At 38.8% G+C, this 15,040-nt stretch overlaps 2 protein-coding genes across 2 annotated transcripts in view; one reads left to right on the forward strand and one right to left on the reverse strand.

Moving 5' to 3' along the window:
* The window catches only part of HCK (HCK proto-oncogene, Src family tyrosine kinase), a 105,477-nt gene that overhangs the window by 66,898 nt on the left and 23,539 nt on the right, over positions 1 to 15,040 (reverse strand). Inside the window, exon 3 of the mRNA XM_075846388.1 lies at positions 7,911 to 8,080. The gene's annotated coding sequence lies outside the window, so the exon portion shown is untranslated. The remainder of the gene's footprint in view (positions 1 to 7,910; positions 8,081 to 15,040) is intronic.
* The window catches only part of LOC142666375 (purine nucleoside phosphorylase-like), a 29,625-nt gene continuing 21,348 nt past the window's right edge, over positions 6,764 to 15,040 (forward strand). Inside the window, exon 1 of the mRNA XM_075846399.1 lies at positions 6,764 to 6,852. Coding sequence (XP_075702514.1) covers positions 6,842 to 6,852 — 11 coding nt within the window. The 5' untranslated portion in view covers positions 6,764 to 6,841. The remainder of the gene's footprint in view (positions 6,853 to 15,040) is intronic.

The following is a 15,040-nucleotide window of genomic DNA, read 5'->3' on the forward strand; positions in this document are numbered from 1 at the left end:
TGCACTTCTTTTTCGCGGCTGTTTTTCAAAACGGCCGCGTAAAAAAACGGCCCAATGGAACGCAGTTTTCCAATTGAAATCAATGGGCAGATGTTTGGAGGTGTTCTGCTTACGGTTTTTCGGTCGTTTACAGCTCGAAAAACGGCAGAAAATAAGCCGTGTGAACTTTTTATACAGCACAGAGTGTCTCAGAAAAACACTGACCTGAACACTGCTGATGGTAGTGAGGACAAAGCAAGTGTCATTATCCTGTCCCCCAAGAGTCAGTGTCATTATCCTGTCCCCCAAGTGTCCGTCTATCATTATCCTGTTCCCCAAGTGTCAGTGTATCATTATCCTGTGCCCCAAGTGTCAGTGTCATTATCCTGTACCCCAAGTGTCAGTGTGTCATTATCCTGTACCCCAAGTGTCAGTGTCATTATCCTGTACCCCAAGTGTCAGTATATCATTATGCTGTACCCCAAGTGTCAGTTTGTCATTATCCTGTACCCCAAGTGTCAGTTTGTCATTATCCTGTACCCCAAGTGTCAGTGTATTATTATCCTGTACCCCAAGTGTCAGTGTATCATTATCCTGTCCCCCAAGTGTCAGTGTATCATTATCCTGTACCCCAAGTGTCAGTGTCATTATCCTGTACCCCAAGTGTCAGTATATCATTATGCTGTACCCCAAGTGTCAGTGTATCATTATCCTGTACCCCAAGTGTCAGTTTGTCATTATCCTGTACCCCAAGTGTCAGTGTATCATTATCCTGTACCCCAAGTGTCAGTGTCATTATCCTGTACCCCAAGTGTCAGTGTATCATTATCCTGTACCCCAGGTGTCAGTGTATCATTATCCTGTACCCCAAGTGTCAGTTTGTCATTATCCTGTACCCCAAGTGTCAGTATATTATTATCCTGTACCCCAAGTGTCCGTGTATCATTATCCTGTCCCCCAAGTGCAAGTGTATCATTATCCTGTACCCCAAGTGTCAGTGTCATTATCCTGTACCCCAAGTGTCAGTATATCATTATGCTGTACCCCAAGTGTCAGTTTGTCATTATCCTGTACCCCAAGTGTTAGTGTATCATTATCCTGTACCCCAAGTGTCAGTTTGTCATTATCCTGTACCCCAAGTGTCAGTGTATTATTATCCTGTACCCCAAGTGTCAGTGTCATTATCCTGTACCCTAAGTATCAGTGCATCATTATCCTGTACCCCAATTGTCAGGGTGTCATTATCCTGTACCCCAAGTGTCAGTGTCATTATCCTGTACCCCAAGTGTCAGTGTATCATTATCCTGTACCCCAGGTCTCAGTGTATCATTATCCTGTACCCCAAGTGTCAGTTTGTCATTATCCTGTACCCCAAGTGTCAGTGTATTATTATCCTGTACCCCAAGTGTCCGTGTATCATTATCCTGTCCCCCAAGTGTCAGTGTCATTATCCTGTACCCCAAGTGTCAGTATATCATTATGCTGTACCCCAAGTGTCAGTTTGCCATTATCCTGTACCCCAAGTGTCAGTGTATCATTATCCTGTACCCCAAGTGTCAGTTTGTCATTATCCTGTACCCCAAGTGTCAGTTTGTCATTATCCTGTACCCCAAGTGTCAGTTTGTCATTATCCTGTACCCCAAGTGTCAGTGTATTATTATCCTGTACCCCAAGTGTCAGTGTCATTATCTTGTACCCTAAGTATCAGTGCATCATTATCCTGTACCCCAATTGTCAGGGTGTCATTATCCTGTACCCCAAGTGTCAGTGTCATTATCCTGTACCCCAAGTGTCAGTGTATCATTATCCTGTACCCCAAGTGTCAGTGTCATTATCCTGTACCCCAAGTGTCAGTGTATCATTATCCTGTACCCCAAGTGTCAGTGTCATTATCCTGTCCCCCAAGTGTCAGTGTGTCATTATCCTGTACCCCAAGTGTCAGTGTGTCCGTGTCTTGTCCCCCAACTGTCAGTGTGTCATTATCCTGTACCCCAAGTGTCAGTGTCATTATCCTGTACCCCAGGTGTCAGTGTATCATTATCCTGTACCCCAAGTGTCAGTGTGTCATTATCCTGTTCCCCAAGTGTCAGTGTGTCATTATCCTGTACCCCAAGTGTCAGTGTGTTATTATCCTGTTCCCCAAGTGTCAGTGTGTCATTATCCTGTACCCCAAGTGTCAGTGTGTCATTATCCTGTACCCCAAGTGTCAGTGTATAATTATCCTGTACCCCAAGTGTCAGTGTATCATTATCCTGTACCCCAAGTGTCAGTGCGTCATTATCCTGTCCCCCAAGTGTCAGTGTGTTATTATCCTGTACCCCAAGTGTCAGTGTGTCATTATCCTGTACCCCAAGTGTCAGTGTTATTATCCTGTACCCCAAGTGTCAGTGTATAATTATCCTGTACCCCAAGTGTCAGTATATCATTATCCTGTCCCCCAAGTGTCAGTGTGTCATTATCCTGTCCCCCAAGTGTCAGTGTATCATTATCCTGTCCCCCAAGTGTCAGTGTATCATTATCCTGTCCCCCAAGTGTCAGCGTGTCATTATCCTGTACCCCAAGTGTCAATGTGTCATTATCCTGTAACCCAAGTGTCAGTGTCATTATCCTGTACCCCAAGTGTCAGTGTATCATTATCCTGTCCCCCAAGTGTCAGCGTGTCATTATCCTGTACCCCAAGTGTCAATGTGTCATTATCCTGTACCCCAAGTGTCAGTGTATCATTATCCTGTCCCCCAAGTGTCAGCGTGTCATTATCCTGTACCCCAAGTGTCAATGTGTCATTATCCTGTACCCCAAGTGTCAGCGTGTCATTATCCTGTACCCCAAGTGTCAATGTGTCATTATCCTGTACCCCAAGTGTCAGTGTGTCATGGTTCTTGGTTTCCATGTATAAGATATTCTCTGTTCTCGGATATTACCAGTAGATATTATTGGGTTTCTTACAGTCAGATCTTTTCCCGCTGCTCGGGGTGGGCACCTCTGATCTATCTCATGCTGCTGCTGGCGTCCTCTTAGTAGAAGACATGATCAGAAGCCGTTACCGGAGGGGACATCTTTCCTACAGATCATCCTGGGAGTTTCAGGCGAGCGCAGTAATTGCCTCTAATACGTCTTGTACCAGGATGAATTCATGTACATTAAGATGTTCTGTATGAAGATATAAACGCTGGCTCAGCCTCGAAGCTTTCAAGAGCGCTGACGTGACTGGCCGCGGACAGGTTCCTTTTCCAGCCTTTCCTGATGTCACTGAGGCAGCGGACACTTTTTGACTGGCAGTGAAGTCATGGTGCAAACCTAACAGCCCCGTGTTACCATACATGTGTGTGACCCTGCGGGCAAGAATGGCGCCAGCTACCACTTCTTACTGTGGCGTGTATTATTCATGAACGCACTCAATGCTGCACATACATTAACCATATAACTGCCATACCCTCTGCATTCTTACCCCTCAGCCTCGCCGCCACCTATAGACTGAGACTCCATGGTGGAGAATTTCTAATACAGTTATGTCTTTTCTGGGCCCCCACTTTTAGCGACACAAAGCGTTTGGGTTGGAAGTTTCCTGTGTCTGGTTTAGGTACAACCTGGCATCGATCAGTAGTTTGTGCCCATTGGGTAATATGGCGTCCAGTAATTACAGCAGTCAGTCAATCTGGCTCAATGTGTCACCAAAAGTTGCAGTTGACTGTAGTGCCGCAATGGAAGTTAATAAGAACCAATAGAATCGAATAAAAATCGTATCGGGCGACTTGAGTCACATGACACCTTTGCGGCGAGGACCGGTAGCCCCAGTCTTACCAGTTAACACAGTCCAACAGAGACATTTTTAATGGTGTTTTATTAGTTTCCAGATATGATGGATTCTCCACCTCCATACATTAAACCCTAAACCTCCCTCCCTCCCAACACCCCATCCCATTAACTCTTTACCTCCCCATCCCCTATTTTTCCCATTCCATCTGGCCAGAACCCACGGTCAAGGATCTGGGAGGAGTAACATTTTTTTAATTTTTTTTGAAAACTTTTAGCAATAAAAAGTCACAAATTGGCTCCGTTCCATGAAAAATCCCCAAATGTGCAAATAGCATGATCCCATGGGACACGATGACACTGCTTTGTTGGTAACCCCAATCCCTCAGTGCCCCAGCTCTGACGGTTTTCCAACTGCTCAGTGTCTCCGCCCTGCTGGCATCTCTGGAACACAAGACTTGTGAATCTGGTCAGTCCCATCAGATGTCTAGGCTCCGAGTCCTTACAATCAAATATGAATTCCCTGCATTAAATCTTGAGTTCCTGAGCAAGTCAAATCTGAGAAATTCACAAGACGGGAGGGAAGGAGGTCTAGGAAATAAGAAACAGTTAACCCTATACCTCCCCCCTCCCTTATCCCAAAACATAAGCCTGAAAGAACCCACCCCAATGTCCTGCCCCACCCAAGGCCCGAAAATATTTGTATCCCCCCAAAATAAAAGCTTATACCCCACCTTAAGGAATGCATTTTGGCCCCTCTGGTTCTGGCGCTCCTTCCTGTGCTGCCCCTACCAATATATATGGGCACATGCACCTTGGTATATAAATATACTGTGTATATAGAGCGTGAATATGAGCGTGATTGGCACGGTTATTGCACTGCCTGTCATAGGAGACTGGATGACTGCCGCAGCTCAGACATACATTATATATACATGCAGTGAAGCAGACACAGGCAGATTAATGCACATATGCACGGACACGTGAGAGGCTCGGCAGCCAGACGCAGATATATATATATAGCCAGTGCCGAGGCTGTGAGGAGCTGTATAGTGGCTCGTCACCCCCCCTCCTTGCTATATGAGGGGATCTGAGGTCAGTAATGTTTCCTGAGAGCTTCTGAGGTTAAAAGTGAGACAAAAGGGAGGGGGTCTGTGTGCCGAGGGGGGTCCTGAGGTCTGTAGAGGGTTTCTGAGCCCCTGATTTACAGGGAAATTAGTCCTGAGGTCTTGTCCTGAGGTTTAACAATGTACAGAGAAAGGGGCGACAAATTGTCCTGAGGAGATTGGGGGGGGGGGTTAGATAGATATGAGAGAGATAGATAGATAGATAGATAGATAGATAGATAGATAGATAGATAGATAGATAGATAGATAGATAGATAGATAGATAGATAGATAGATATGAGATAGATAGATAGATAGATAGATAGATAGATAGATAGATAGATAGATAGATAGATAGATAGATGATAGATAGATATGAGATAGATAGATAGATAGATAGATAGATATGAGATAGATAGATATGAGATAGATAGATAGATAGATAGATATGAGATAGATAGATATGAGATAGATAGATAGATAGATAGATAGATATGAGATAGATAGATAGATAGATAGATAGATAGATAGATAGATAGATAGATAGATAGATAGATAGATAGATATGAGATAGATAGATATGAGATAGATAGATAGATAGATATGAGATAGATAGATAGATAGATAGATAGATAGATAGATAGATAGATAGATAGATATGAGATAGATAGATAGATAGAGAGATATGAGATAGATAGATAGATAGATAGATAGATAGATAGATAGATAGATAGATAGATAGATAGATAGATAGATAGATATGAGATAGATAGATAGATAGATATGAGATAGATAGATAGATAGATAGATAGATAGATAGATAGATAGATAGATAGATAGATATGAGATAGATATGAGATAGATAGATAGATAGATAGATATGAGATAAGATAGATAGATAGATAGAATAGATAGATAGATAGATAGATAGATATGAGATAGATAGATAGATAGATATGAGATAGATAGATAGATAGATAGATAGATAGATAGATAGATAGATAGATAGATAGATAGATAGATAGATAGGCTTGTACACCAGTCTATATGTCCTTACCTGCCTCTTAGCTCGGAGTTCGTTGCCCTCGCCTTGAGTTCAGGAGTAGGTGAGGTTGGCAGATAGTGGCACACGTGTGTGGTGTACGTCTGTATGTATGTGCAGTGTGCCCGCTGTCTGGCATATAGGCCTGGAGATGATAGCAGCACAGGAGAGAGCGCTCAGTTTGGAATGAAAGATTACTCTTTCGAGGGACAGCTAGAGAGAGTGGCCTAAGAGACGGTATGAGAGTGCTTAGAGACACAGCCAAAAATTCAGACATCAACATGAGCGCAAGCAGGGAAGCCTGTCTGTGAGCCAGAAGCTGAAAGAGACAGCAGAGAGCACCCTGAGAAACTGTAGAGTAAGTGTCTGGAGAGACAGTCAGGACGGAAAGTGCTCAGAGACTGCAGAGAGTGAGAGTGTTCTATCGGTTCACCTTTTCTCGTTGTACGGAGGGGGAGTCCGTGGTGGACAGTTCCAGGAGGTGTTACCTGCTCTCGACGCCTCTCTGTGGGACGCGGGGTCTGGGTTCAGAAGGAGAACACGAGGTCGGACACACTTCCGAGGAGGCCACTCCCAGATATCATCTCCACCACCTCGGGGGTGCAGTGATCGGGAAAATCGAAATGGGACCCGCTGCTTGGAAGAAGCTCTCTCTCCGGCGGGACGCAGAGGGACCCCGAGCAGAGTCCAGGCAGACTATCCTCCAGGCCCTCGTCATCTTCAACTGGCTCTGGGGAGGAGGGCAGGGAGCGGGCATGGGAGTAGGGGGGCACCTCTGGGCTGCGTGCTGATGACTCCCGATTCTGCGTCTCTTCTGATTGGGCAGCTTTGTACCCCCCCCACCCGGGGTTTTCCTCCTCCCAGTGCATGCTGGATCCCAGATTCACTTCCGACTGGCATGGCGAGGGAGCAGATTGGCACCTAGACGTGGTACGGGGCAGCCTGGTGCGTGTTCTGTTGGATGGGTCCCGGGTACGTCGGCGCGGCCGGTATTTGTAGTTGGGATAGTCAGCCAAGTGTTTGAGCCGCAGACGTTCAGCCTCTCGGACATATGGGATTTTATCTGTGTCCTCCAGCAACTTCCAGCGTTGGCCAAGGCTGCGAGAGATGTCAGCGTTGTGCATGTTGGGGCACAGAGACATTAACTTCCTCCTCTCTATCTGAGACCATACCATGAAGGCATTCATCGGACGTTTGATGTGCCCACTAGGGGTCTTACACCAGCTGGGCCCCCCAGGAACAGCATCAGGTGTCTTTGGGTTACCCCCAACAGTCTTGTGTTGCACCATCCTGAGTTGTAAGAAGCTACACAAATGCCATGCTGCTTCTAGCAGACAGTCCAGAAGGTATTGGGTTGGCAGATGAAGAGGGCACCAAGGAGAGGATGCTGGGCACTGAAAGGGTTAGCAGGACCAGGCTGCCTACGGGAAGGATGCAGGACAGGTGGCCTTGAAGAACAGGACAGCAATGGATCAGGGTGCAGTGTGATGATGCTGGCACTGCAGGAGAAGGTCACGGTGCCAACGGATGCCCAGGAGTTTCTTTCTCTGTCTATCACCCCCAGTTCTCCTCTCTTCTCTTCCTTCCTTTGTCTCTGCTCTCTTTCTCTCTCTGTCCCAGACGCTGCCTCACTGCCTGTCTCCCCACTTCAGTCTGGGGGGGCCGATGTAAACACAAGTCTGCCTGCAGTCCCCCCCCCCCCTCCTCAACTCTTCTGCTGAGCTGCCATTGGTTGCTGGGCGGGTCTGAGTCTGCACCAGCTCATTAATGGGCAGAGAAACCGAGATCAGCATAGAAAAAGCTGCTCAATCCTACCGACTGTGTGTGACGGCGCAGACAGCCATGTGTGACTGGGAAAAGGGGGGGCCAGCCAGCACGTGTCACCCTGTGTGTGTGCGAGAGACGGGCACCTGCCCCCTGGCATAGCTATACAGCAACATGCATGCATCATTCCACTGCCATCTCTTTCCAGGAATCTGCAGAAATTGTCAGTGCATTTTATAGAGACGGGCGGTCCCGAGTCTTCTTACCTCCCGCTGGGTGATGCTGACATGATCCAGGTAGGCTCGAAGCGCGTCAGACGCCAGGAAGTCCAAGGACGTCTTCTGGGTCATGTTCATCCTGGGAGATCTGCAGACGGTACAAATGTTCAGCCTCGGTGTGGAGTTCCTCATTTAACCTCCGTGGTGCTGAATTCAACCTAAACAGAAAGCCATGAAAATCCTAAAACAGGCCCCGGAATAAATCTTACCCAGACAATGCCCCTTAAGCTGCCCCCTAAAATGGCAATCAGGGTGCTTGTATTTACCTTGTATATATACCCCTTCCACTGTTTGCTCTACATTATTGTATACACTGCTATATGTCCGATGTATTCGGACTATAAGGGAATTGGGACAGTCTCCTTTAAATTAGGACATCTATAAGGGTAGCATTTTAGGAGGCTACCCATATAACTTGTCACATATGCCCCCCCCCCCCCTCCATCATTGAGATGACTCAGCCAGCCATCAGAGTCGGGAGAGGTCACATGACACACTGCATTACTGACTCCTAACAAGAAGGAGGAGCTCTGACACTAAGGTGTCAAGGGGCGGGATTTATTTCTTATGACCCCCCAGATTGGCGTTTTAAGATGACATTCAAAAGGTGCAATTGCTCCCATAAGGAGGACGTCATACAGATGACGTAATCTAAATATATTTAGCTGATGATGGGTCCCCTTTAAATTAACACCTTACATTGAAGGATTCTTATTCTGGAAAGTGCCCTCTCTGACACCTTCATACAATATAACAGACATAAAGAATAATGTTACTCAGGAGAATCTGTGGCACAGTCTATGCTCAAAATCACAAGTGATACAGATAATGGCCAAATACAAAATACAGAGGGACCTATTTCAGAAGACCACCCATGACTGAATCGAAAAATGGTCTTCTAGAGAAGTGGTCCTCACAAAGAGGATGGACAGTAAGTATAAGTATAGGATAGAACTGAAAATCTGTCACAATAAAATTGGTCCACACAAAAAAAGTTTCATTGTATCCTAAAAATGTATCCTTCTAATTTGATAGGATGCATCAGGCAGCAAACCATCTTTAATCTATTTAAATCCATATTTTCTCCATAGGGGGCAGTATTATAGTAGTTATATTCTTGTATATAGGGGGCAGTATTATAGTAGTTATATTCTTGTATATAGGGCAGTATTATAGTAGTTATATTCTTGTATATAGGGGGCAGCATTATAGTAGTTATATTCTTGTATATAGGAGCAGTATTATAGTAGTTATATTCTTGTATATAGGGAGTAGTATTATAGTAGTTATATTCTTGTATATAGGGGCAGTACTATAGTAGATATATTCTTGTATATAGGGGGCAGTATTATAGTAGTTATATTCTTGTATATAGGAGCAGTATTATAGTAGTTATATTCTTGTATATAAGGGCAGTATTATAGTAGATATATTCTTGTATATAGGAGCAGTATTATAGTAGATATATTCTTGTATATAGGAGGCAGTATTATAGTAGTTATATTCTTGTATATAGGGGGCAGTATTATAGTAGTTATATTCTTGTATATAGGAGCAGTATTATAGTAGTTATATTCTTGTATATAGGGGGCAGTATTATAGTAGTTATATTCTTGTAAATAGGGGGCAGTATTATAGTAGTTATATTCTTGTATATAGAGGGCAGTATTATAGTAGTTATATTCTTGTATATAGGGGGCAGTATTATAGTAGTTATATTCTTGTATATAGGAGCAGTATTATAGTAGTTATATTCTTGTATATAAGGGCAGTATTATAGTAGATATATTCTTGTATATAGGGGGCAGTATTATAGTAGTTATATTCTTGTAAATAGGGGGCAGTATTATAGTAGTTATATTCTTGTATATAGGAGCAGTATTATAGTAGTTATATTCTTGTAAATAGGGGGCAGTATTATAGTAGTTACATTCTTGTAAATAGGGGGCCGTATTATAGTAGTTATATTCTTGTATATAGGGGGCAGTATTATAGTAGTTATATTCTTGTATATAGGAGGCAGTATTATAGTAGTTTTATTTCTGTATATAGGAGGCAGTATTATAGTAGTTATAGTCTTGTATATAGGGGGCAGTATTATAGTAGTTATATTCTTGTATATAGGGGGCAGTATTATAGTAGTTATATTCTTGTATATAGGGGGCAGTATTATAGTAGTTACATTCTTGTAAATAGGGGGCAGTATTATAGTAGTTATATTCTTGTATATAGGAGGCAGTATTATAGTAGTTTTATTTCTGTATATAGGAGGCAGTATTATAGTAGTTATAGTCTTGTATATAGGGGGCAGTATTATAGTAGTAATATTCTTGTATATAGGAGCAGTATTATAGTAGTTATATTCCTGTATATAGGGGCAGTATTATAGTAGTTATATTCTTGTATATAGGGGGCAGTATTATAGTAGTTATATTCTTGTATATAGGGGGCAGTATTATAGTAGTTATATTCTTGTATATAGGAGGCAGTATTATAGTAGTTTTATTTCTGTATATAGGAGGCAGTATTATAGTAGTTATAGTCTTGTATATAGGGGGCAGTATTATAGTAGTTATATTCTTGTATATATGGGTAGTATTATAGTAGTTATATTCTTGTATATATGGGCAGTATTATAGTAGTTATATTCTTGTATATAGGAGGCAGTATTATAGTAGTTTTATTTCTGTATATAGGAGGCAGTATTATAGTAGTTATATTCTTGTATATAGGGGGCAGTATTATAGTAGTTATATTCTTGTACATAGGAGCAGTATTATAGTAGTTATATTCTTGTATATAGGGGCAGTATTATAGTAGTTATATTCTTGTATATAGGAGCAGTATTATAGTAGTTATATTCTTGTATATAGGAGGCAGTATTATAGTAGTTATATTCTTGTATATAGGGACAGTATTATAGTAGTTATATTCTTGTATATAGAGGGCAGTATTATAGTAGTTATATTCTTGTATATAGGAGCAGTATTATAGTAGTTATATTCTTGTATATAGGGGGCAGTATTATAGTAGTTATATTCTTGTATATAGAAGGCAGTATTATAGTAGTTATATTCTTGTATATAGGGGGCAGTATTATAGTAGTTATATTCTTGTATATAGGAGCAGTATTATAGTAGTTATATTCTTGTATATAGGAGCAGTATTATAGTAGTTATATTCTTGTATATAGGAGCAGTATTATAGTAGTTATATTCTTGTATATAGGAGCAGTATTATAGTAGTATATTCTTGTATATAGGGGGCAGTATTATAGTAGTTATATTCTTGTATATAGGGGCAGTATTATAGTAGTTATATTCTTGTATATAGGAGTAGTATTATAGTAGTTTTATTTCTGTATATAGGAGGCAGTATTATAGTAGTTATAGTCTTGTATATAGGGGGCAGTATTATAGTAGTTATATTCTTGTATATATGGGTAGTATTATAGTAGTTATATTCTTGTATATATGGGCAGTATTATAGTAGTTATATTCTTGTATATAGGAGGCAGTATTATAGTAGTTTTATTTCTGTATATAGGAGGCAGTATTATAGTAGTTATATTCTTGTATATAGGGGGCAGTATTATAGTAGTTATATTCTTGTACATAGGAGCAGTATTATAGTAGTTATATTCTTGTATATAGGAGCAGTATTATAGTAGTTATATTCTTGTATATAGGAGCAGTATTATAGTAGTTATATTCTTGTATATAGGAGCAGTATTATAGTAGTTATATTCTCGTATATAGGAGCAGTATTATAGTAGTTATATTCTTGTATATAGGAGGCAGTATTATAGTAGTTATATTCTTGTATATAGGGACAGTATTATAGTAGTTATATTCTTGTATATAGAGGGCAGTATTATAGTAGTTATATTCTTGTATATAGGAGCAGTATTATAGTAGTTATATTCTTGTATATAGGGGGCAGTATTATAGTAGTTATATTCTTGTATATAGAAGGCAGTATTATAGTAGTTATATTCTTGTATATAGGGGTCAGTATTATAGTAGTTATATTCTTGTATATAGGAGGCAGTATTATAGTAGTTATATTCTTGAATATAGGAGCAGTATTATAGTAGTTATATTCTTGTATATAGGGGGCAGTATTATAGTAGTTATATTCTTGTATATAGGAGCAGTATTATAGTAGTTATATTCTTGTATATAGGAGCAGTATTATAGTAGTTATATTCTTGTATATAGGAGCAGTATTATAGTAGTTATATTCTTGTATATAGGAGCAGTATTATAGTAGTTATATTCTTGTATATAGGGGGCAGTATTATAGTAGTTATATTCTTGTATATAGGAGCAGTATTATAGTAGTTATATTCTTGTATATAGGGGGCAGTATTATAGTAGTTATATTCTTGTATATAGGGGCCGTATTATAGTAGTTATATTCTTGTATATAGGAGTAGTATTATAGTAGTTATAGTCTTGTATATAGGGGGCAGTATTATAGTAGTTATATTCTTGTATATAGGGGCAGTATTATAGTAGTTATATTCTTGTATATAGGGGCAGTATTATAGTAGTTATATTCTTGTATATAGGAGTAGTATTATAGTAGTTATAGTCTTGTATATAGGGGGCAGTATTATAGTAGTTATATTCTTATATAAAGGGGCAGTATTATAGTAGTTATATTCTTGTATATAGGGAGCAGTATTATAGTAGTTATATTCTTGTATATAGGGGCAGTATTATAGTAGTTATATTCTTGTATATAGGGAGCAGTATTATAGTAGTTATATTCTTGTATATAGGGGCAGTATTATAGTAGTTATATTCTTGTATATAGGAGCAGTATTATAGTAGTTATATTCTTGTATATAGAGGGCAGTATTATAGTAGTTATATTCTTGTATATAGGAGCAGTATTATAGTAGTTATATTCTTGTATATAGGGGGCAGTATTATAGTAGTTATATTCTTGTATATAGAAGGCAGTATTATAGTAGTTATATTCTTGTATATAGGGGTCAGTATTATAGTAGTTATATTCTTGTATATAGGAGGCAGTATTATAGTAGTTATATTCTTGAATATAGGAGCAGTATTATAGTAGTTATATTCTTGTATATAGGGGGCAGTATTATAGTAGTTATATTCTTGTATATAGGAGCAGTATTATAGTAGTTATATTCTTGTATATAGGAGCAGTATTATAGTAGTTATATTCTTGTATATAGGAGCAGTATTATAGTAGTTATATTCTTGTATATAGGAGCAGTATTATAGTAGTTATATTCTTGTATATAGGGGGCAGTATTATAGTAGTTATATTCTTGTATATAGGAGCAGTATTATAGTAGTTATATTCTTGTATATAGGGGGCAGTATTATAGTAGTTATATTCTTGTATATAGGGGCCGTATTATAGTAGTTATATTCTTGTATATAGGAGTAGTATTATAGTAGTTATAGTCTTGTATATAGGGGGCAGTATTATAGTAGTTATATTCTTGTATATAGGGGCAGTATTATAGTAGTTATATTCTTGTATATAGGGGCAGTATTATAGTAGTTATATTCTTGTATATAGGAGTAGTATTATAGTAGTTATAGTCTTGTATATAGGGGGCAGTATTATAGTAGTTATATTCTTATATAAAGGGGCAGTATTATAGTAGTTATATTCTTGTATATAGGGAGCAGTATTATAGTAGTTATATTCTTGTATATAGGGGCAGTATTATAGTAGTTATATTCTTGTATATAGGGAGCAGTATTATAGTAGTTATATTCTTGTATATAGGGGCAGTATTATAGTAGTTATATTCTTGTATATAGGAGCAGTATTATAGTAGTTATATAGTTGTATATAGGGGCAGTATTATAGTAGTTATATTCTTGTATATAGGGGGCAGTATTATAGTAGTTATATTCTTGTATATAGGGGCAGTATTATAGTAGTTATATTTTTGTATATAGGGGCAGTATTATAGTAGTTATAGTCTTGTATATAGGAGCAGTATTATAGTAGTTATATTCTTGTATTTGGGAGCAGTATTATAGTAGTTATATTCTTGTATATAGGGGGCAGTATTATAGTAGTTATAGTCTTGTATATAGGGTATATAGGAGCAGTATTATAGTAGTTATATTCTTGTATATAGGAGCGGTATTATAGTAGTTATATTCTTGTATATAGGAGCAGTATTATAGTAGTTATATTCTTGTATATAGGAGGAGTATTATAGTAGTTATATTCTTGTATAGAGGGAGCAGTATTATAGTGGTTATATTCTTGTATATAGGAGCAGTATTATAGTAGTTATGTTCTTGTATATAGGAGCAGTATTATAGTAGTTATATTCTTGTATATAGGAGCAGTATTATAGTAGTTATGTTCTTGCATATAGGAGTAGTATTATAGTAGTTATATTCTTGTATATAGGGGCAGTATCATAGTAGTTATATTCTTGTATATAGGGGCAGTATTATATTAGTTATATTCTTGTATATAGAGGCAGTATTATAGTGGTTATATTCTTGTATATAGGAGCAGTATTATAGTAGTTATATTCTTGTACATAGGGGGCAGTATTATAGAAGTTATATTCTTGTATATAGGAGGCAGTATTATAATAGTTATATTCTTGTATATAGGGGGCAGTATTATAGTAGTTATATTCTTGTATATAGCGAGCAGTATTATAATAGTTATATTCTTGTATATAGGAGCAGTATTATAGTAGTTATATTCTTGTATATAGGGGCAGTATTATAGTAGTTATATTCTTGTATATAGGGAGCAGTATTATAGTAGTTATATTCTTGTATATAGGGAGCAGTATTATAGTAGTTATATTCTTGTATATAGGGGGCAGTATTATAGTAGTTATATTCTTGTATATAGGGGCAGTATTATAGTAGTTATAGTCTTGTATATAGGGGGCAGTATTATAGTAGTTATATTCTTGTATATAGGGGCAGTATTATAGTAGTTATATTCTTGTATATAGGAGCAGTATTATAGTAGTTATATTCTTGTATATAGGGGCAGTATTATAGTAGTTATAGTCTTGTATATAGGGTCAGTATTATAGTAGTTATATTCTTGTATATAGGGGCAGTATTATAGTAGTTATATTC

The sequence above is a fragment of the Rhinoderma darwinii genome, chromosome 13, assembly GCF_050947455.1.
Source record: "Rhinoderma darwinii isolate aRhiDar2 chromosome 13, aRhiDar2.hap1, whole genome shotgun sequence".
NCBI classification, from domain to species: Eukaryota; Metazoa; Chordata; class Amphibia; order Anura; family Rhinodermatidae; genus Rhinoderma; species Rhinoderma darwinii.